We start from the raw sequence: 24,589 nt of genomic DNA on the forward strand, positions 1-24,589 counted from the left end.
GCATCGCAGTACTGCGCACCATGGAAACATAGTGATTGATATCGACGAACCAAGGCGCAAAGCACAGGCTAGCCGGGTCAGGCACTCAAGGATTTTCGCCACTCACATACAAAACAAAAACAGCAGGGTAGACCCACTTTTCGCAGTCTTCCGCACGAATATTCAAAAATACTAACAGATGTCATTTCAACCGGCCAAACACAACCTACTAATGGATGAGCAACCTATTAATGTATCCGAATGCCTCATATAAAATAAGACAACCAAGTTACCTAATGGTTAATACCCATTTTATCTCTGGAAATATGCCTGCCCGCGGTTTTTGGCCAAGAATAACCAGGGTTCATTATACACCAACATGTCTCTCATGGGTTCCGGAGGTAGTCCGTTATCTAACATTATCGGGTGGGTCCATTGTCCCCATACCGAAACTTAAACTATTTTTAAGCCAATCAAATTCACGTGTTGAATAAATCATGAACCCGTAAATGAACTACCACTCCACTACTACAACTAGCGCGTAGGTATTGTATTGTGATTGGCTTACATTGTAGCCTCTATTCGGGGCCAGGGTGTTTATATGGACGCCTGAACTTAATAAACAGAACGGGCTACCTCCGGAACGCGTAAAAGACATTTTGGTGTTTGATGAACCCTGGTTATTTTTGGCCAAAAATCACAGGCAGGCATATTTCCAGAGATAAAATGGGTATTAACCATTATGTAACTTGGTTGGCTTATTTTATAGGAGGTATTCGGATACATTAATAGGTTGCTGTGCAATACCGTTGTGCGCCTGTCCTTTACTCAGTATGGATCGAAAACATTCCCCTCCACATGTGTAAATGGGAGGGTTTGTTCTAGTCTTTCCTTTAGCAAATCCCCATAATTTGGATTTCTGTAAGTCTACGCCATTTGGCACATGTAAAGCCTGGTTCCCATAACGGCTGCGAGGCCCCAGTGGTAATGTCGCGCAGCAAAACACTTGCGGCACTATAGGCTCGGCGGCTAATGTTCACATACAGCTGCATTGCTGATGTCCGCATAAAAATGGCCACTTGCCATACCGTTTCGAAAAAGCTGACCTTCACCTGCATAGTGCATTTCAGAAAAATGTTGCCTGCGGCTCTTTGCGAAAGTTGAACAGCATGGAAACTTTGCGCTGACCGCCGGCAACTACAGGCAGTACTCGACGCATTTCCATTTCACCGCAGATAGACCGGTCCTGCCACCGATGTGTGCGGTATATATGGGAACCAGGCTTTATGCATCTGCATATCTTTGCCTTGACAGATGATGTATTGATTTTTTAGTGATAGTGTCGTAACAACAGCATTGTCCAGTGACTGTGTTTAGCTATTATTGCTGGGTGCCTTTCCTTCAAACTACAATCTGCTTTTCTTATTATAATAATTGATAGCTTTAACTACAATTTATAATTTCAATAGATTTCAATTGTTTTAATATTACTCAATGAATGATCAATAAAATTTAATAATAATAATAAACAGAAAAGTAAAAATCTTGTATTATATGTCTCCAAGGTTATCAGGTTATGCTACTACAGTCATACATCTACATACGAGTGCCTCAACAAACGAGAAACTTGAGATACGTGCTGACTTTCTAATAAATTTCTTCCTATTGTTACGAGTAATCTTTGAGATACAAGCGTACAAGCCGGTTCTCGATGGCCACTACAATGCATGGGCAAGTATGTAGGAGGCCGCTTCAAATCAGTTTAAAAAAAGATCGACTAAAGGCTATAGTGACTGCGAGGCAAAAACCGTTTATCTAGAAACAGATACCAAAAAGATACGATGATGAAATTTAAGTCAGTTTTGTAAAGAATTAAAACTTTGCTTCAAGTGTGTGTTCAGTAAGCTAAATTTATTGAAGTTTGATTCAAAGTTTTTATTACGTAGCGTCAGAAAAGTTTACTATAACAAACACGTTGCTTTCAAGTCTCTCAGACTGTCGTTATCCACAAAACCTGTCTCGAAGGTAAAAACTTCATACAGTAGTGTACATAGTAATGTTACATTTTATTATAGATTATAACAATTAAATGAGTATTTGTTACTTTGTTAGTGTAGGAACTGAATATAACAATTAAAAACACTTTTTCAACCACAATATCCTCTTTAGGTAGTTTTTCATAACATGGAAACGGATAAATTTGTACTAAGTCATTTTATATATAAAATTGTGCCTTGAGATGCGAGCAAATTGACATACGACCTCAGTCCTAGATTACATCAATCTCGCATTGCCATGCCGATATTTCTTGACCGAAATATTAGACATGGAAATTGAGTTGACTTACAGACGGTCTGAATGGTCATTAAGTTACTCACCATTTGTGTCTTACCTAATAATAAGAACAATAACAAATTAAATAAAAATTAATTATTAACAAAATAAAATTTATAGTAATAATAAGTCCAGTAACAAAATAAACATAATACTTGTTTACTGGATGTTAACCAACAACTAATGTAGGAATACCAGAGCACCTTTACTAATAGTAATGGACTAATCAGTATAATATAACAAAAGTATGGCTGCCTTGTTAAGTTACTTATCATCCGCGTCTTCCCTATTGTCATATAACACCATGCATGCTTTCAGCCCATTTACTACTTTAGTTACACTATCAGCAACACACTAAACCATCAGCTACATATGTAATATGCAAATTTGTGAGATTAAGTCTATAGAACTATCCCTTTCGAGCACTGAGAGGGTTTATGTTAATGGTCTATAAGATTATGGAATCAATCGATGGTCATCCAAACTGTGATAAGCCGATTGTCAAGAACAGCTACTTCACAATAGGCTCCCTTTTCTTTTTAAAGTCACATTCCACTCAAGGAAAATCAATATTATCACATTCCGGAGTAACAATTATCTGTTGTTACAGAAAAGAGAATAGAGTGGTGCTACAGGATGCTAACAAACACCCTCCAGCAGACTCCCAGAGATAATATGAACTAAAGCATCTAGCACTAGCTCTCTTGTATAAATGAGTATGTCACAGCAGAGCTTATAGATTGCATGTCTAACAGCAGAGCTTGTAAGGCAACTAGATTTACTGACCAGGTAATAGAAGAATTCTACTGGATCCTAACCAACAACAACCATCAGAAGATCAGACAAACTATGAGCTAGTACAAGGTCTGTCGGATGTAAGAAGTACCTCGGCTCGGTTTATATCCCCTAGCTCTAGTCGCCCAGATGTCATTATATCACCAATATATGCTCATAATACCACACACAACTATGGCAGCTGTTAGCACATGTAGGAACTCTATATTATAAAAGCATGGGAGTGCCGCTCCTCAGTATAACATGACTGTACTTACTAATAAACAGCTATTCCAAAATATCTCTTTTTGGCATATTTTGTTATTCATTGTGATCACAGGAACGCAGCAACAGGCGGACAAATAATGGAGTCATTAGTCATTAGTCACAAATAATGGACTTGGACCTACATTACTAGAGCTGAGCTGTTTTATACTCTGTATCTGCCTGACTAATAACCCTTTATATAAACTAGATGTATGCCTTCCAGAAGCACGTCTGTGAGCCGTGCTTCTGGAAGGCATACATGTATGTGAAGGCATTCTATGTGAAGGCATTCGCTTCACTGCATAGCTAGTTATAGACTTAGTCCTTGAAAGCAGTGAGTGTGCTACCCTTCCCCTCCCCTCATACTACATTTGCATCGAAATATCCTGAGGGGAGCAGCAGGAAGAAAGCATTTCAAGACCTATTATCAAAAGTGCAAGCTAGTCAGCAGCAACTCCGTGTTTGGACCCAACAAGGTGACTGTAACTCGGCTAGCTTTGCTGGCGCTTTAGCAATTGTGCGAAACGGAAAGCCTTTCACAGATGGGGAGTATGCCAAAGCATTCATGCTTGATGTCACAAATGAACTTTTTGACGACTTTTCAGAAAAAGAAAAGATAATTAAACGGGTAAAAGACATGCCTCTGTCAGCAAGAACTGTTCACGATCGTACCATCATGCTGTCAAATCAAATTGAAGCAACACAAGTGAAAGACATAAATGCTGCACAATTTTTTTCTTTTGCTGTGGATTAGTCAACAGATGTAAGCAATTTATCCCAGTTCAGCGTGATTGCAAGGTATGTTGTCGGTGACACGCTGCTTGAGGAAAGTCTTGCTGTTTTACCTATGAAAGGGACAAGAGGGGAGGATTTATTCAAGTCCTTCATTGAGTTCTCTAAAGAAAAAAATTTACCGATGAATAAACTTGTTTCTGTGTGCACTGACGGTGCTCCGTGCATGGTGGGTAAAAATAGAGGATTTGTGGTGCTTCTTCGTAAACATGAAAAGAGACGCATTTTAAGTTTTCACTGCATCCTACACCAGGAGGCGCTTTGTGCTCAGATGCGTGGTGGGCCGCTTGGTGAGGTGACGTTGCTGGTCATTCAGGTGGTCAACTTCATTGTTGCTCGAGCTTTAAATGATCGCCAGTTTAAAACACCGCTGGACGAAGTTGGGAATAATTATCCTGGTTTGCTTCTGCACAGCAACGTGCGTTGGTTGTCAAGAGGAAAGGTTCTCAGTCGTTTTGCGGCTTTTCTGAGTGAAATCCAGGCTTTTCTTGCAATGAAAAATGTTGAGCATCCTGAGTTAGCGGACACTGAGTGGCTCCTGAAGTTTTAATATCTCGTGGACATGACTGAACATCTAAACCAGCTCAATGTGAAAATGCAAGGCGTTGGAAATCCAATCTTATCCCTCCAACAAGCAGTGTTTGCATTTGAAAACAAGCTGGAAGTTTTCATCAGAGACATCGACACAGGTCGTCTACTACACTTTGAAAAATTAGGAGAATTTAGAGATGTGTGCACAGCAAGTGATCCTGCTCAATATCTTGATCTTCAGCAGCTAGCAGGTTTCACATCTAATCTTCTGCAGTCATTCAAAGGGCGCTTTAGAGAATTTCGTGAGTGCAGTCGTCTTTTTAAGTTCATCACCTATCCACACGAGTGTGCAGTGGACATCACTGACCTGAGTTACATTCCTGGGGTATCCGTCAGAGATTTCGAGCTACAAGCGGCTGACCTGAGGGCCTCGGACGTGTGGGTAAATAAGTTCAAGTCACTGAATGAAGATTTGGAAAGACTTGCACGACATCAAGCAGAGTTGGCGAGCCAGCACAAGTGGGCAGAAATGAAAAAACTTCAACCCGCAGACCAGCTGATTGTCAAAACTTGGAACACACTTCCGGTCACAAACCACACACTGCATAGTGTTAGTATTGCTGTACTGACAATGTTTGGCTCTACGTATGCATGAGAGCAGTCTTTCTCACATCTGAAGAACATTAAGACCAACCTACGATCGCGTTTGAGGGATGGAAGTCTCAATGCCTGCATGAAGCTTAACCTCACTACATATAAACCAGACTACAAAACCATCAGCAAATCCATGCAGCACCAGAAATCGCATTAATGTTGAGAAAGACTCATTAGCAACAGTATAGCAATATTATTAAACAGAATCCAGTGACATATTGTGCTTGAAGTGTTGAAATTAATTAAAACGCACAATTTATTTGTGTTTTTAGTTGTAAACATATTGTATGGCTCTCACAATATTATATTTCAAAATATACGGTTTTTATGGCTCTCTCTCAGTCCAAAAGGTTCCTGACCCCTGGTCTACAAGATTTGCTGTACATCAGATGTCAGAAGCTCGTAGCTCCCAGCTCTAATAGCTGAATAGGACATTCTACAATAAGTATTTGCTATGATCATATGTTCTGATGAGTCAATAGAGTCTAGTTTTTATCATAGTCTAACCTGAGGAGGATCACGTTAAACAGATTTAACACACTCTACTACCTACGTATGAGTGTTATTATTATCATTCATAATGGTTTCAATTGTTTCCATCTTATTCGATAAATATGGTATCTTTTTGGTATCTTGAGAGCAGAGCAGGGTCAGATATTTCAGACTAAGCCAAATAGCTAATTAGCTACCATGACTTAAGTTACTTCTATTGTTGTGGACATAATAGGTCATTCATATGATATTGATTAAATATAAACACAGGGCAATTATGCTTATGTCATGATAGCCGCATCTCTAAGAGATGAATTATAGCTGAGATTTACTGTTGCTGATATACACTGCGTTTCCATGACCCGCATAATTTGCAAATTAGAGCCAATCCGCAAGTTATCCGGCGTCATGGAAACGGCATAAATCCGCAAGCTATCCGCATAAATTCACAAGCTAAGCGGGTTTTGCGATCCGCAAAACTTTATCGAATCTAACCTGAGGAGGATGAGGTTTAACAGAATTTAACACACTTTACTACTTATGAGTGTTACTATTATCATTCATAATGGTTTCAATTGTTTCCATGTTATTCAGTAAATGATAAATATAGTCTGTTATAGACAAAAGAGGAGAAATATTGTATTATTTGTTTTCAAGGTTGTCAGGTTATGCTACTAATAGCAAAAGTTACGTTTGAACTATTAGTCTAATCATTAGCTGGCATACACACTTTTTTATTATTTAGACTGTGATCCTTAATTTTAGCATTTTCTTTGAAGTGAGTTAAAAACCAATCTTAAATTCATTTGCATTCATAGTTGAGATCACTTGATGTCAACTATGAGATCACTTTTCATGAGATCACTTGATGTCATGAAAAACTCAATCAGCCTTCTGGCATTGTTGGAACAGCGGGTTGGTCCGCAAGAACAAGTCATTGTTACAGGTATAATACATAAGTTTTTATAGTTAAAAATCTTGGCTTTTCGTGCAATGGAACTTGAAGGCGTGAGCAAGTTGTACTGATGTTTATGCTATTGACTGAATATAAATGAGGGGGGCAGTTATGGTCCTGCCACAATAGCCACGTCTTTAGCAGATGAGCTCTAGCTGGGATGACTCACTGATTGTTGATCGAGTGAAGAGTGTCTACCGGTCAACAAAAGTAATGAGGAGTGCTTTGCACCACCCCACTGTTGTGGTGCAAACTATTATTGCTAATGATGGGTTGCTCATATGACGATTAGGAGATAATCTTAATATCTCATCCATTAAAAAACTGAACGTACAAATTTTATAGATTCCTACTGCACTGGTGCTGACCTCTTCCTAAACTGAACTCTTCTAGAATAAAAAAGTTCTTTACTAAAAGCAACTGTCGTTCATGCGACCTCTAAAGTAATAACTGTATAGCAAGTAGTGAATGATGTAGCTTTGTAATATAGAGGGCAGCAATAAGGCAAACAAAGAGAAAATACTGGTCAGCCATTGTGGCTGAGACAGTGTAATAAGCATACCAATCGTGAATTGAAAAGCGACTGTAACCCGAGTCATGGTCTAATTTAACAAGTTCTGTTTTGATGAGTACATCGCTAGTCTTGGAAAATCGATAAAGTATAACACCGAATCGTTGGAAGGGTAAGGTGAGAATTCATGGCCAACTCTTAATCCATTCAAAGCATGGAAAGCCAGTGATTGAAGCAAATGCGCTATCACTGTCTGTGAATGAGATACCAGTTGCTATTTCTAATATTTGTCATACCAAAACACTGGAGGTGAGTGCATTAGCTGCCTTGAGAGATGCAATTTGTAATGAAGAAACAGAAGATAAAGGGAAAACAGAAAAGGAAGGAACTCACATTGAGATCTGAGGAATACTCTGCCGTGAGGTATAAAAATATCTCCTTAACATTCCAATTGAAGACTTGCGAGAGATCAACCTTGACCCCAACATTACTCAGGGTGGCTAGGTCTCTTTTGGCTCGGTCCGTCGTGAAGTCTGAAACATCTTTCCTGTTGAACAAGAAATTTTTACTGTATTCAGCTCTAACTACACCTTATGTAGGTATATATATAAAAATTTCCTAAGATATTTCATTTTAATATGAATATTGTTGTGAACATGTAACATTAGTTCGATTTATCAACAATGTGATATGGTAAGCGATGATGGTATTATCAGTTGAAACAGTTGGTCCTAGGGTATTAGTGATACTACTACAAATACAATGTACATAAGTTTTATAATGTAAAGAACAAGCAAAAAGCAATGCTTTTTACTAAAAGGTCTCTTCTTTTGTAAATCTACATATAACACTCTACATAAAATCAGAGAAAAATTAGTTCTGCTTGATTCAGTGCCTGGGAAGTCTTTAAAATGACCTCGGACTTCACTAATCACAAGGAATTTTTTTTTTGTTCCACATTCACATCAAAAGCAAGATTTGATAACATATGGCTTAGTGATATGATTGGGCTTATAAGAAAAGGCTCAAGTACTTGAATACACACAATAACCGTTTTGCTTCCTAATATGGAGCTTTGATAATAAACAATGTTGAAAAGAGAAGACCTACTGCAAACAAAGTTGAGAAGACTTCTACGGAAAAATAGTTAGAGAAAAGATAACTTTATATTAATCTGTGGTAATTTACCCATCTAATAAAGAAAATTGCAAACGCTAGAGGAAGACAATGACAAGCCCAAATTATAGTTGTTACGTCTATGTACCTAACTAACCACTCTGCTCAATAAAAGATTGCATGCTACGAGCTCTGTATTACTACTAAAGCATTCTCTTTGATCAAATATACAGAACTGTGTTTGAAAGCATAAAAACACTAGAAATATATTAATCAAATTTAATGGTGATTTGCAAGTATTGAGGTAGCCGCTGATACCACATTTGCCAAAAGTGAGGAAATTCTATTCTATTTGCCTTACACTTTTAAATATTTACAAAACATAACATGCAAAATATTTTATTTTTAGCTGCATTTTAGAAACAGCATTTTCTAAAATTTTTGCTAAATATCTTACATGAAATACTGTGTAGCCGACACTAACAGATTGTAGCAGGCAGCATTTGAGCAATCGTGATTCAAGTAAACAGACATTGGAAAGTGAGTCTGAAATCTTGTTTCTAGACAAGTAGAATGCTGCAGTGATTAGTGTATGAAGTTTTCAGAATTTCAATGGTATAGGACATCCTATAAAGTGCCAGACCTGTCATTTCCAGTGTATGTCAACCGACATAGCTCAAACATTAGCTAGACCTTAATAAATAAAAAAATCTTATAGATCATATGCATATGGTACAACTTCCTCCTTCATAAGTGGCAACCGTTCAGAGGCAGCCAATTGAAACCCAGCACTCAAAAACCTATTATAATCAGTTTGCCATGCAGTTGAAGACAAGTTCCAAATTTATAGCTAAAGCCAATCAAGATGACAGATAACTAGACTAGCTGGACCAAAATAGGTCAAATGTCAAAGTTGAGCAGAAGCAACCATATGAATTTGCAGCAGACACAGCCGTAATGTTTAGCAATTCTAATGGGGAGATTTACATAGGAGACAATTTCTCAGAACAAGTAAATATACAAAGGAAGACAACTTGTTATACCTTTGTTGAGCTCTGTTAATATTAAAAAATATGCTATGGTACAGGAGCTCACTTTGCAAAATCTAGACTACTGTTACACGCAACACTATCTATATATAAATTGCAAAGTTTGTCCATGTGTTGCTCGGTGTATCCAGCTATAGCGTTTAAAATTGAGGAATGAAATATCCGTCTCATGTTGGATTTGATCTCAGAACCTACCATTACCTGGACAGTATGCTAAACCATTGAGCTACGCGAGATGCATGGGAATCATTGGGTGATATGAGTGACTATCTAAGTTAAAATATGCATTGCATTATGTTACGGTGCAAAGTCCCTAAAGATTGCTCTCACGGCTCTAATTAGTCATATGCTTACTCAACTTAGCCATTGGCAATGTGCAAGGCTAATGGAAAGTGGCAGGCAACTACATTACCTGCCACTGTTTTATAAGCTGTTTTTTATTACCCGTGCAACGCCGGGCATTTCGCTAGCACTAACATAAAACACATAAAATGAAATGCGCTCAAGAGAAAGTCATAAACAATCCATCACATAGATATCAGGGGGTCTGAATGAGCTCTAATTTCCTACTTTGGGTAATTTAAAAATTTAAATGAGAATCCCGTCTAGAGATGATGCGAACACGAATTTTGATGATAATAAATCAAGATTCGTTTACGGTTTAAAAAGAAGCAGCAAATTTCATTCATTTTTACACAACATACTCTCGAATGTTATGGACAAAACTACCAACCAGGATTTTTGTATCGGGGTTACATAAATCTGTCAACTAAAGCATCACCTTTATATGTTCATCGAGACAACATGCCATAATAATAACACAAAATAAAGGAGCAATTAGACAGTGCTTTTTGTTGATAATTTCATTTGATACTTGGGGAGTGATTCATCAATAAAGAAATAACAATTGGATAAGACACGATATCTAAAGTTTAAAATACAGTTTAAGTTTAAGATGAAGTGAAAAAATCAATAACTATTATAACTAACTTAAAGTTATTGACTTATTTGGATCTGTTCCACTTATTTTGTCAGGTTAAGACTGATTTTAATAGACTTATAGTTTAATAGAGCTCCAACCTAATAGACCTAGGGTTGATTAAACCTTAGGTCTATTAGGATATAACATAAAATCTCTAATTGAACGCCACCTCCATTTGACCGCCACCTCTATTTGACCACCACTGTGAAAGGGTTGAAAAATAAAGCGCCACTCTTTAATTGAACGCCACCTCTATTTGACCACCCCCTCTATTTGACCACCACTGTGAAAGGGTTGAAAAATGAAGCGCCACTCTCTAATTGAACGTCACTTCCATTTGACCACCACTGACAATCTTTGATTTTGACGAACTCATAATATCAAAATATTGCATCATGGGTCGGATTGCTGGCGACTAAACTGGCAACACCAGCTCTAATCTTGGTGGTGAATCTAGGCATCCTATTGGAACAGACTAAAATACCCAGCAAAGAATCTGAATAGACTTTCCAGAAAGTGTGCCTCAAAGGTAGGAATAGGAAAACTTATTCTCTGCAGAGCCGCTGCAGCTCACTGGATTACATCTCTGTACTGCCAAGAGAACAACTCTGGTAACGCAAAAGCTAGTGCTCCTTAAAACCTTTTGCATGAAGATTTATGGAAGTGGTGCAAATCAACTACTCTCATAAAAGTAGATTGTGTTCTGTTCGCTTCATTCAACAACCTGAAAATTTAAGGGTGAATACTTAGGTAATACAAGTAACTACTGTAAAACCTCTAATGGAACACCGCCTCTATTTGAATGCCACATCTATTTGATTGCCATCACTATTTGATCACCACTATGAGAGAAGAGTTGAAAAATAGAGTGCAATACATACATTTAAAGATTGTATGTAGGGATATAGAAACCGTAGTAATTATTTAAAACAAACATCCCCTGGTCAAAATCTTCAAAATTTTATATATAATCGGTACATATTAAAAATTAGTAACAAAATAGTATGTTAACTATAATTACCTACAGTAACTTTATTATATTTAGTGTATTTATTGATTATGATCTGCATCAAGATGCAATGTTACAATCTTTATGAGCAGTCCTACTTACCGCAGAAAGTTCTTACGTTCAAGACAGACGTTGACATAACAAAAACTTTGAATTTACTTCAAATAAGTTTAGCTTACTACACACACGCACGCACGCACGCACACACAACTTTTTACGGTCCTGTTTAAAACATTTTCAACGTAATTCAGCCAGAAAGCCCAAATGATGTTGTTTTCGTAATGAAGTAGATTTGTTAGCAGGTTAAGGGAAGTTGTCTGACCACTTGACCTTCTGTATGAAAGGATCGCAAATCCAACTTTGCTACTGGTTTTGAAGGGAAAATATTACCGTTTTACACAGGAGAATTGCTGAACTCAGAGAAATCGGTTAGCGTGTCTCTTTCAGGCGTTGTGAAAATATTTTCGGCGAACAGAGTTTCAGTGTCTTTCTTATTTTGATGTATTAAGCACACCGACTGCCAAAGTAGAATTCGGGTGAAGATTTTGTTGAATTCGTAATGTGAAATGAGATTCGATGGTGAGGTGAAAAAATCATCAGGTTCCACTTCGTAAGGTGAAAAAATTGTATATCAGGGTAGTCGTATCCTGAGGGTGCGCTGTGCATGTATATAAAAACGATCTACATTTACGATGGTAGATGAACGACTAGTTATAGACCGAATGTTACGCTTAGCAAGCAAAATTTTTACGCGTCACATTTGTGCTAAATGGAACGCGTAAAAGTTTAGCTCTGCCAAAAATATGTTTGGATGCCAATATCGACTAGTTCAGCAGTGCAGAAGACATGTTGAAGTCAGAAGACACTGTGGAAGGTACTGGACAACTAGAAAATATTCGTTCCATCGAAAGCAATAATCAGAACGCAGCTATCCAAGCAAATGTTGCAAACATTTTTATTTTAAAAACGTTAATTTTTGTTTCTGCATGTATTATAAGTATGGTTCATTGATGTCACTTGTTCATGAATATATATTTGTAGCATTCGATAGATTATCTTCAAATAACTTATAAATTTGCAGATTTATAGCATATTATTTGAGAGCACCGTTGCGGTAATCTGATCATACAATTGATCGAGAGTCATAACTCCTCTTCTATCGCACATAAAAAGCTAGCTTTGGCTGCAAACTGTAGCAAAAACATCAATTAATGCAATGAGTTTTTATGCAGCGTTGGTAAATATAAAATAAAAATGTCTACAAATTTAAAATGAAATAAAAATTGAAAGCTCTAACAAATTGCAAAACAGAACACATGCTATACTCATACTTTCGCTTGAACTGTGCGTTTTATCGATTTTAATCTTGAAACATCCTGGCAATCAGACAACTTCAGACATCAAAAACAGTCGTGAATGATAGAAAAATACTGATACTTTCTGATAAAATCAACAAGAATTTTGTGTAGATTCATCTTTAGAAAACGCATCCCAAAGAACTAGATGAAAAACTAAAGACAACAAACTGTAAGAAACTAAACTAGTCAAGTAACAATAAAAAAAGGTTCTTGGTACTTTTGCCTTTATATTCAACATAGCTGGAGTTGTTCCGCCTTGACAGTACGAAAGATGAATGGTATGTAAGTAAAGGAGATAGAAGATACAGGTCTATATTAATTAAGACCGTGTGACCACACATCTACTTACTTCATCATTACATCTACTAAACAGCATCACAGATGCTTCAAAGATCTTATGTGAAGTCATTTGGTCACACTCTTCTCTAAGTTCTTGTGTTGTTCTTCATTTGACACAATCACTTACTGCAGTTGTGCTTGGAATTCTGGAACTTGAAACTAAAAATAGTTTGAAGCAGTTTAACTGTAGTTGAACACTATGGAACTAAAATATGTGAAGGTTAACTCTGTGCATATAGACAAACTGTGGTATTTTGAAAAAGACACTTTAGATGCCAACACACATATTTCCTTAAATTCTATAACGTATATCAAACATTCTGTACAATAAAGTAATCTAAAGTATGGGGGTTCACTGTATTTCCATCCTACAGTGAACCCTCACCATACGGTTTTAATTCGTTCCAGTGTTGGCATCGTAAGGCAAAAATGTCATCTAGAAACCCACAGTATTTATCTAATGCAAACACCATCTGGTAAAGAAAACTAAAATTTTATAGCCGTACAGTAAACGTTCTTATAATATATACCACTTATAATTTAAATTCTAAATAACGTAAAAAATTTAGGTGAAGTTTTTGCTTCCTGCTAAATAAAAAATTCCATATAACGTAAAGTGTCAAGGTGGGTGAGTTTTCAAAATTGATTTGAATGTTAGTTTATTTTGTCGCTTTTGGGGAAGAAAAAACGCAGCGTGTTTAGCGTTATATTTATTATATAATATACAATTTTCGCGAAATTCTAGTTCGTCGTCATAGATCGTTAAATGTGTCGACAAAAAGGTGAATAGGATAGCAGCGCGATTATACATAAATACAAAGGCGATCGATTGGTGCAACAGCGTCGGTCTACCAGTCTTAATGTCACGAGTTAGAGTATCGTCGAAAATTATCTTAATCCTAACCTTGACCCCTGGATAGTGATAAGTGACGAGCAGGTAGAACTGCTTTTTATAGTAAAAATATTTTGCTGTTTTGCCTTATTGTAGACGTACAAAATATTTGTTATTAGCTTTACTTTGCAATATAAACTTTGTTTAGAAAAATAAGCAAATCGTTGTAAATGAACGTCGGAAGGGCGCGGTCTTTATCAACTTGTAGATTTACTGCAACCATGGTCTATAAAACCAGTGATATTGATCATAAAAGGAGAAGAGTTGTTGACGCAAATGAATAATTTTGCAGTTACGGTACAGCTCACAAATTAAAAGAGTTAAGTTAAGTTTTCCTTTTAGCATGAGGTGAGTTCGGAAGGGGTGAGTTCGGAAAGATCTTGGAACTGATTAGGCAATTAAATTAGGCGGATTATTTACCTTATAGGAGCGCCTACTGTATATAACTAACCACTCAAGATTGTTGACGCATCCGCATTACCTTCTAGAACTTGCTAAAAGCCCTGTCATCTGTGGTATAAACACGTACAAACTTCTGTATGTATGTTTACAATGATTCTTGTGCAAATTTCATACAAGACAAACTACAACCTTCTCTGTATATTTTTACAAGCGTTAGCTAGCTAGCAATTGTCTGCATTACACCAGCATTTACAGTGCACCAGCAAGCATGATCCTCAATTAGTGATCAAGTAAGCAATCATTTACATTGCACCAAGTTAGCTTGTTTTCTTCGAGCACTTTCTGCATCAACTGGAAAGCTGTATCTTCTTGGCCAGTTCTGCTTTTCATGACCCAAAAGTGATAGGCTTTTTCTTTCAAAACCAGTGAGAAAATTGGAGTTGTGATCCCTTCAACGGGACTAAACAACTTCCATTAGCCTGCTATAAAAATTACATATTACATAAATTTATTTTTAAGTTTACAGTAACATAATTAACATTGATACGTCTTTGCCCCCTCTCTGTTCTACTCGCTGCATATGGGTCTATCCATAAATAAATGGATTTTTTGGCAAAATCTCATAACAGTTATTTCATTAAAATAATGCTTCACATATGAAGTATGCATACTAAACCCTAAAATAGAAAATAATTGTGGGGGTAGTGCTCCTCTATCATGTTTTAATAGTTTGCTAAAGTTAGTGTATTTGCACAAAATACTTTATAGCCATAATGGCAAGATAGAGATGCTTGTACAGGGTATACATATTACTCTGAACACAAATATCTAATTGTAATGGATTTCACAATGGCTTTGCTGCCCGTTAATGCATAAATTGGTATTGTGTGCACTGGTCCATTGGTGTGGGGCTCTTTTATAAGTTGTCATGTTTTGAGTAACCATGGTGACAGGAAACATCAATAAGTTTCTACTACACTTGTATTATTAGTTAAAAATTAGTAGTAATTTGTTTTCAACGCTAACTTTATACGCTGTACCTTTAACTAATTTCAGTTTTGCTCAAAGTTGCACATATTTCGTAAATTTGCGTCACCGCTGTTACACTGTCACCATTGTTACACCCCTCAACTCATATGATTAATTTGAGTGAATTTCACATTTAACAGTAATTTGTGGTGTTGTTGATGTTCTCATGTATGAGTTACTCATTATATTGTAAATTTAAGCCATTGTGAGAACTTAACAAGCTTCTTCTAGCAAGCTAGCAAACGGTTGCTACCTTACAAATGTATTACTAAGACTTGCGACTCCGATATTGAGAATGGTTCAGAATTTAATAAAATCTACTCATGGGAGTAACTTGTAACAAGTGCTTGAAACAGAATATTGTTAGGTGGAAAGTCTGCTGGTCATTTCTGCTTTCAACATGGGTAAGACAACGTCAGCAGAGCAGATGCGTAAATATCGCAACAAAATACGTCAATGTTCAAAACAATAGACTCAATATTTGACTGCCCAAGCTAGTCAGAATCAGAAGAGTAGAACAAAAAGAAGAGCTCAACTTACAGAAGATCAATTCGAGGAAACTCGAGAAAAAAACAAGAATTAGAGTTAAGCAATACATAGATCGCAAAAAACTTTTGAAAGTAAAATTACCAGGTATGTACATTCATTTTTTTTTTCAAAAAACTTAATGCTTTACTACATCTGCGTACACTATGGATGTTTTAAGTTAATGTTTCAAGTATTTTGTAAAAAAAAATGTTATTAAAGTTTAAATTCATTTTTTGTAGCAACCACTTCCCAATTTAGCAACTCACAATCTGAAGATGAGGCTGTAAAAAGATTGATCGAGCACTTCTAAACAGCCCAAGCAAAGGTCGCCAGACTGTCCATAAACTAACAATGACAATTGGACTATCATTGTTAGAAAATGGCAATAGAGATGAGAAAAAATAAAATAAAACGAAGAAATAGAAAAATAAAAGTATGCCATTGAAAAGTTTTAACTTTTTACTTTTGATCCTGATGACCATGCAATTAGTGACCCAGAAAGTGAGTGCAATTCCGAACCCATCAAACAACTAGCAAGCACATTGAAAGAAGGTGATTTTGTGCTAACATTGCTGCCTGGAAAAAAACTTCTAGGCATTATGTAGGAGTGGTAAAAAGTGTAGATGCCCTCGGAGCTGAAGTGCAGCTTTTTTAAAAGAGTGAGGCCAAAAAACACTTTTGTTGTTAATACAAAAATATAGCATGGGTAGAATTTCATCACATAGCCAAGTCACTGTCTTGTGCTACTTTCTCTAAGAGAAGTCAGTACTGTTTTACAGAAGATTTAGAGCATGCAGAATGATCTAAAACATTTTGTTAGTACATTCTCACAATTATATGATCAATATTCACTGTTTCATCTTACGTTATTTAAGCTTAATCATGTTTGTCATGATTATTACTATTATATTATTATATTTTACACTTGGAAACCAATAAAAAACATTTCAAGTTAAGGCTTGTCTATATATATTGTAGGCATTAACTTTAATACCATTATTGATCTCATTGCAGTGAACTTAAATACTTATAAGTTTACAGAATATAAGAAGCGTAACAATGGTGACAATCGAATGTAACAGCGGTGACATGTTTACAAGCATGTAGTTCACCACTACCATCTAATATCTGGATAAATTTTAGTGCATATGTCAGCAAGCTTCTTTCAAATAAGACAAATACGTTTTTATAATTGTGCTTCCCACCAAATCAGAGAGTTTTAAAGATAAGCAACTAGCTTTTCAAAATGCATATTTCTCTGATGTAACGCGAGTGACACACTAACTAAAATATTTCTCGGTAAAAATTAACTTTAGTGTTACATATTATAGGCTACATCAATCGAAAGAGCTTGTTGAGCTCTAAGAGAATATCTGATTTAAAATCATCTTAAATGCAATACCAATATTTTATAAATAAATTTCTGCTCTAATTGTAACAATGGTGATTATGGATAGACCCATATACCACCTCAAGTCACGTTACTCCAAAGGTATGTACGTACTGTATAGTAAATAAAATTTGCTTTTTCTTTTCGATGGCCATTAAATGGTCAAGTGTGCGAGAGGCCGCTTCCGAGAACTGCCTCGCTCGGCCTTTTTTGTCGAACTAGGTTGAAAAAAGTTTTAACCAGACACGCTAAAAGTTATAGCAAAAGCGGAAACAGAAACTGATCAGTGATAAAATTTTAGTGATAAAAAATTGAAATTCGGTAAAATAGTTAAAAATACATGTATACTAAAACTGAAGCTTCAAGTGTGTGTTTAGAAAGCTAAACTTAATTGAAGTGAATTCAAAGTTTATGTTATACACACGTACGCCTTGAAGGGAAGAACTCCTTACTGTATGCACTGCATTTGGTACACATAATGTTGCATTTTATTGCAGATAACAACCGCTACATGCACTAAATACAATACAGTTACTGTAGGTAACTAGTTACTAAAGTTAACATACTATTTTGTTACTAATTTTCAATATGTACAACATTTTTATAAAACTTTGACGATTTTTACCAGAGGATGTTTGTATTGTATAATTACAATGGTCTCTATACCCATACATATGAATTTTTCCCCATACGATGCCAACCCTGAAATGAATCAACATCGTATCTTGAAGGTGTACTGTACTTACATATCGCCGCTTGATATACGTGCTAAAAATAATTCAAACTAAACATAGTAATAACCCCACCTAATTGACGCTTTTTCTACTATGATGGCCGTAACATCTAGAAATATATAAACAGTCAAACTCGGACAACTCGCCCTCGGATAGCTCGAACAGATTTGTTTGGCGCGTTCCCACGCAACGATAAATTGCTTTAGATAACTCAAATCAAATTCATACTGTTCATATGAACACCTGCCTAAAATTACCAATAACTCTAATGTTTTGACTGCAGTCGAATTTGATTAGCTTAAAAATAGATTAAGTTTCGGTACGGGAGATATGGATCCACCCAAAAATGCCAAATAACGGACTACCTCCGGAACACGTGAGACATTTTGGTGTATGATGAACCCTGGTTAGTCTTGGCCAAAAATCGCGGGCAGGTATATTTCCAGAGAAAAAATGGGTATTAACCATTATGTAATTGATTGAACCTATGTATGTAATTATTGTAATTATGTAACTTGATTGGCCTATTTTATATGAGGTATTCGGATACATTAATAGGTTGCTCATCCATTAGTAGGTTGTGTTTGGCCGATAGAATTGACATATGTTGGTATTTTTGAATATTAGTGCGGAAGACCGCGATTAGTAGGTCTACCCTGTTGTTTGTGTTGGGGGTTGGTGGGTGTGTCGGAAATCCTAGAGTCCGTGACTAGGCTAGCCCGTGATATTCACACATGCTTGAATAAAATTTCGACCTGTATTAACTTGAAAATAATTTAAACTTGGAAAGAAAATTTCTGGTTCGTTGAGATATTACTTAAAATGCATCTGGTAAGACATTGGGAGCTATTTTATTACGATCTGGCATGATTTTAGCAATCACAGAGCGTCACACAATTTTTCACGCGTTTTACTAAACCCGGAGTTGATTGAAAAAGCAATTTAAAGCGAACAGTAATCGAATTGCAATGTATTAAAGCGGTATTACTCAACTCAATAACTGAGTGGCATTTGAAGTGGGTTGTCATAAAAATCTTATTTACATATTTGTAATGTATGAAAATTGTGTGACTATTAACAATCAGTAGAGCCTATCGAGCAAACGCGAACCTAACCTATTACAGTTACTCATTTCGCACTAAAATTGTCTTTTAGAAATAAACTGAACGTGATGTAGATGGCAAGATAAAAACAAACAAGAATATCCCTAACGTAGTTCAAATGGCAGCAACATTTTGACTGTGATCCAATTTTCCTAAATACGATAACGCAATTAGTGACAACGCGCGTTTTTCTTTTATCGTTGTCAGATGAACCAAAAGACAGGTATAGTGTTTTAGTGGTAGAAAAGCAAAAACAACGCCAATGCAACTTAAAAAATCTGCAGTCAGACATGCTGCTCAGAAAACTAAGCGAAAATATGATAGTTCAAAATTCTTGAATGCTTATGCTGACGATACCTCATTCTCTATATCCGAAACTGGCCCTTCTTGCCTCCAATCTAAAATAAATTCAGACCTAAGACTTATCCAACAATGGTGTGTGGCAAATCAGATGCCTCTTAACATTTCAAAATCTCACTATATCTTAGTAAATCCACCATTGAATTTCCCTCTGACAATTTCTATATTTGACAGCACCCTAACAAGACAATCTACTTCTAAACTACTTGGCTTCATCATCAACGACTCTTTATCATGACTAGACCACATCTCATTCATTTCAAATAAAATATCATCTAACCTACGTTTATTTTATAACATTCGTCATCTTATGAACTTTGATACTGCCAGACTATATTACTATAATTTTATCCATTCCTATCTTATATATGGCCTGCATGTGTTTTACCCTACAACACCTGTAAAATATACCAACACACTATTTATTTTACAAAAAAAAGCTTTACGACTTAAATGCAAAGACCTAAACATACCCCATAAAAACCATCACTTACCATCTACCAACTTAATAACAAGCACTACCGGTGTTCTTCCCTTACCTAAGCTATCACATTACTTCACCTGCCTCGCTGCTCATTCAATACTCCACGATAACTGCCCTAAATATCTCAGCTATAGCTTTCAAACCGTAAACCATAGTCACAAAACCAGAAACAGATTCAAATTACCTAGTGCCATAAACCACAACAAACTCAACAGTAACCTGCTAAATTCATTTAATAATCTCTGCACTCATTTAAGAACTCTTCCTCTGCAATCTTTTAAAACAAAACTCAAACTACACCTACTATCCTCTGACCAATAATATCATTCACCATATAGCCTTACCTATTTTAACCATTTCATATTACACTTTGTTTTCATGACTAGAAAACTTGTCATATATTTGTATACTATTTTCACTGAGCTATTATTTGTCCACTTTTTGTTTAAACAATACTCATATCAATCCTCAAGCTTGTGTTCTACATATTTTATGCATTCAGTTCTAATATTATTATATTAGTTAGACTATTCACTAGTTTTTTAGTTAGACTATAGTTTCTTTGCGGTCCTTTTTATTTTTTTGTTGTACACCGCTTTTTAGTTAGTTTACTTGCCGTGGTACCTTGTGGAAAACATATTGTAAAATATGACTATTGATTACTACAATAAAGATTGCTCATAATAATTATATAGCAACTTACACTATTACGGAGCCGGCGTTTATTTCTGTCAGCTAAATTGTCGTTCATGTTAAAGTTAAAACAGTTATGAAGCTGATATTGCAAGTAAATGCAGCAGTTGATCGTGCCAGGATGGTAATCATCTTGAAGTGCAAAATGGTAACGGATTTCTAATACATGTACATGTACCGCGAATGAACGAGCTTGCGAATCGTTTACTCCTTGTCGGCAATCAACTTCAAAATGTCGCCCACGTGCGGTCCTTTGGTTGCCAGGCAGCAAGAGGAAACTAGCACCCCAAATGAGAACGCGCGCGGGAGGTAGGAATAATGGGTTGTTGGGTTTACCCGCCAAGTACGCTCGTTATCGCGTTCTAAACTACGCTCTATACTACGCGTTCTAAACTCGTACACTAAACTCGCATCTTCTCCATCTTGGAGAAAAGATTCTTTCAGCAAGCTTGAATCAGACACCTATCATACCATGAGCACTGACCATACATATCATTGTGAAAAACCAGCAGCCAGTTACCAAGAAGTGGGGGTATCAGAATGGAACAGCATTTGTAAAGTAAGGCATGACATGAACTGAAAACAAGACTCAAGAGACTGTCCTGTGTGGTTTGTCTGTCAGTTCTTTGATCTTCAGTTAAGTCAGAGGAAGAGTAGAGCAGAGATATAATCATTTGATTTTTAATTTTGTATATAACTACATTGTAACAAAATCAATCACAAACTACTTACTCTACTTGCACTTTGTGTTATCTAACTGAATACTGAACTCAATTTTGCTTGCTCATACCAAAGACAAGCCAAGGGAAACCTTTTCTCATACGATTGCTTCACAGAATAAATATCATATGCCTGCCAAGCATATTATATTATGAATCAGTCTTTTAAGTCAAGCCTACTCTGTCCAAATTACATGCAGCGCTTCATAAATGAGCTCACCTTTTAGAACGTACTTCGCTTTAGTATGACACCTTGTTTGTCAAAATCCCCCAAAATTCATGCATTTCATTTGCCCCATTACATTATTTTGTGGGAGGTTGGTGGGCATTTGCCGCCAGCTACTCACTACATTGGTCAAACTAGTAATGATGAAGCAACTATACTGTGTATCTTTGCTATCAATCATGGTTTGAGTATGATTGTGATGTGTTCACCAATGAAAGTATTTGATGATACTTTTTGTTCTTAGAATATCCTACCTGAAGGTTTTGCCTACCACCTTCTAAAGCACGAGATGGTCCGAATAACCTCCAAGACGACCTTTGTCTTCTCTGTGAAGGACTAAAATCAAAATCCGATATCTTGGCTTGGAAGGCCTCATTTCAGGCAAACAACATATGGCGCACAAAGGAAATCAGGAAGCCTACAGAAAGACTCCTGTTTCGTGTAAGTTAGCACAAGTATAATAGGAATGGAAATACTCTAGTGTTGTTAAACCAGGTTTATCACATGCCTACAAAGTATAACCAGAAGCGCTGGTTGTGACTCAAGAACAGATTCAATCGTTTTCTAACCTCACCACACTCGAAAGACACAAGACGGGCACAAAACCCGAGTCCGACACACTATACAGTTGTGTAAGAAGAACCTCAAAGGCATTGGATTGGTGCAAGCATGGTATACACTGTCATGTTTGTACTCTGTGGATCTAATATATTACTTACCTTTTTCAGCTTAGAGCTGTTTGTCTGCATCAAACACAGTATCAAAACGAGCATAGCTGCAAAAATAAGCAGAAGAGGAAGCGAAAATATTCCAACATAAAAAACACAGGATGTCCAGCCACGCTCACAATAAATTTAAAGCCAAAGGGAAACATGTAAGTTAGAATATAGCGAGTCTCTCTTATCAATTGCTTTAGGATTTATGCATTTTGAGGTAATGCCTGTATTTCAAACCAAAATCAGTTATCAAAATCAATCGGTAACATAACAATTAAATAAAACGTTGTTACCCCTGATTCTATGCCTCTAAAAGAATTTTGTAACTTGTTAAGCGACTGTTGGACTGAATTCGTCAGATTAGTTAATAGAAATAAATGTTTTCTGTTTCAAGGGAATTTAGTGAAGCAGTGGTTAAGCTCAATTTGGCCCACAACCACCAAACAGCTACTGCTGCTTCATATGGAAAGAATTGTGTCTCTGAAGAAACCACTAGAGCACTAGAACAGCTTTTTGTTGATGGACATTCTCCGATCTCAGCTTTAAGTCATTTGAAAATGACTGTTGAAGAGGATGTTGTCAAACTTGCGGACAGGTCAATCATCCCATCATCCAAGTTCTGCTCAAGGTATATAATTTGTGTGAAGGAAAGGCCAGTTGAACATTGTTTATACGCTCTGCGTACATTGTCTGACCCACAAATTATTTGGTAACCATTCAAAATGCTAGCAATTCTCATGTTTTGCTTTTTAGACTTTATAACAAACTGAAAAAAAAATCAAATATGGTGAATTTCAAAAGACAACCGCAGAGTTGAGAGAGGCTCTACAAACAAAACTGGAGAATGAGGATATCAAGTTTTTGACAGGTCTAACAGAGAGCGGCCAAATGGTTGTTTCTCTGATAACTAAATAAAATTTAAATACAATGTAATTCTTCGTTCACTAATAACAACCTGATTTGATATTGTTGTTCAAGACAATGCATTCTATAGTTGCAAAAAGCCACGAAGGTTTTGAAATGCTAGAACATCGAAAAACCCAAGCTAAACATATTATGATTTTATTGCAGGTGCATTTCTGACCACAAGTGAAAGTGAAGATGCCATCACCATGAGATTAGACCAGATCAAACAGCTTGCTGACAGTTCTGGCTTCTATAACAGAGGTTTGTCATTATTTTTTTTTTTAAAGATAATTCATCTGAAAATATAATTCATTGAATGTTGGTACTCGAGAAAACGATGTAGGCTGAGAGATAGGTGAAAAAAATCCCCACTCTGCTTAGTGGTTAATGAGTGAACTTGGTAGTACCCAGAACAATGCATTTCACAAATCACATAAAAACTTCTCTTGGCAATCAGTGTTTTGGTGACAAGGAACCCATCTCTGCCCTTCTTGTTTGGTACGATCAACACCCATCGTTCAACAATTTTAGGCCTAGTTGGACCAAGGCTGTTTATGGTTGATGACTCAAAGGCTGAACACGCGGCCATTAACACTGTGTTTCCAGAAAGTCGAGTGCTGCTTTGCACATTCCACATACAGCAAGCGGTGTGGAGGTGGCTGTGGAACAGCCACAACAAGATCCACTTGAGAGATCGTAATACATGCATGGAACTGTTTCGTAGGCTTCTCTACAGCGATAGTGAATCTGAATACATGGAAATGTAAGTATAATTTATAATGCTATGTATTTGATATTTCTATTATTCAGAAAGCAATTTTCATATACTTACTGATATTTTGGAGCGAGAGTACTAAATGAAGCAGCAATGATTACCCTGTATTATGGATAATGAAAATAACAAAAGCAGAATAACAACACCAATCCTTGGTGTTGTTATGTAGATGTCACAGTGTTTATTTTGTGTAACTTTAGCCTAACTATTGTTCCCCAAACTGCAGGGGGGTTGATTACTAATAGTTAGGCTAAGTGTAATTCTTTGTAGTTTATCTGGCATACTTTAAATGTATATTTGATGATTTGAAACGCAGCCATTAACAACTTCCTTAATGATTTATAGCTATGAGAGTGACCATTCGTGTCTGGCAAAATATCCAAATTATGCCAATTATCTTGGGGTGTTACATGGCAGGCGAAGTCTTTGGGCTTTGTGCTTCCGCCAGAGCAGTCTCACAAGAGGTGGCTATTAAAATAAGCTTGTCGCA

At 36.5% G+C, this 24,589-nt stretch overlaps 1 protein-coding gene across 1 annotated transcript in view; it reads right to left on the reverse strand.

Moving 5' to 3' along the window:
- Window positions 1-24,589, reverse strand: part of LOC137402101 (signal peptidase complex subunit 3-like) — an 85,605-nt gene that overhangs the window by 18,928 nt on the left and 42,088 nt on the right. The window contains exon 2 of the mRNA XM_068088572.1: window positions 7,683-7,836. Coding sequence (XP_067944673.1) covers window positions 7,683-7,836 — 154 coding nt within the window. The remainder of the gene's footprint in view (window positions 1-7,682; window positions 7,837-24,589) is intronic.

Source organism: Watersipora subatra, chromosome 8 (genome assembly GCF_963576615.1).
Source record: "Watersipora subatra chromosome 8, tzWatSuba1.1, whole genome shotgun sequence".
In the NCBI taxonomy this organism is placed as follows: domain Eukaryota; kingdom Metazoa; phylum Bryozoa; class Gymnolaemata; order Cheilostomatida; family Watersiporidae; genus Watersipora; species Watersipora subatra.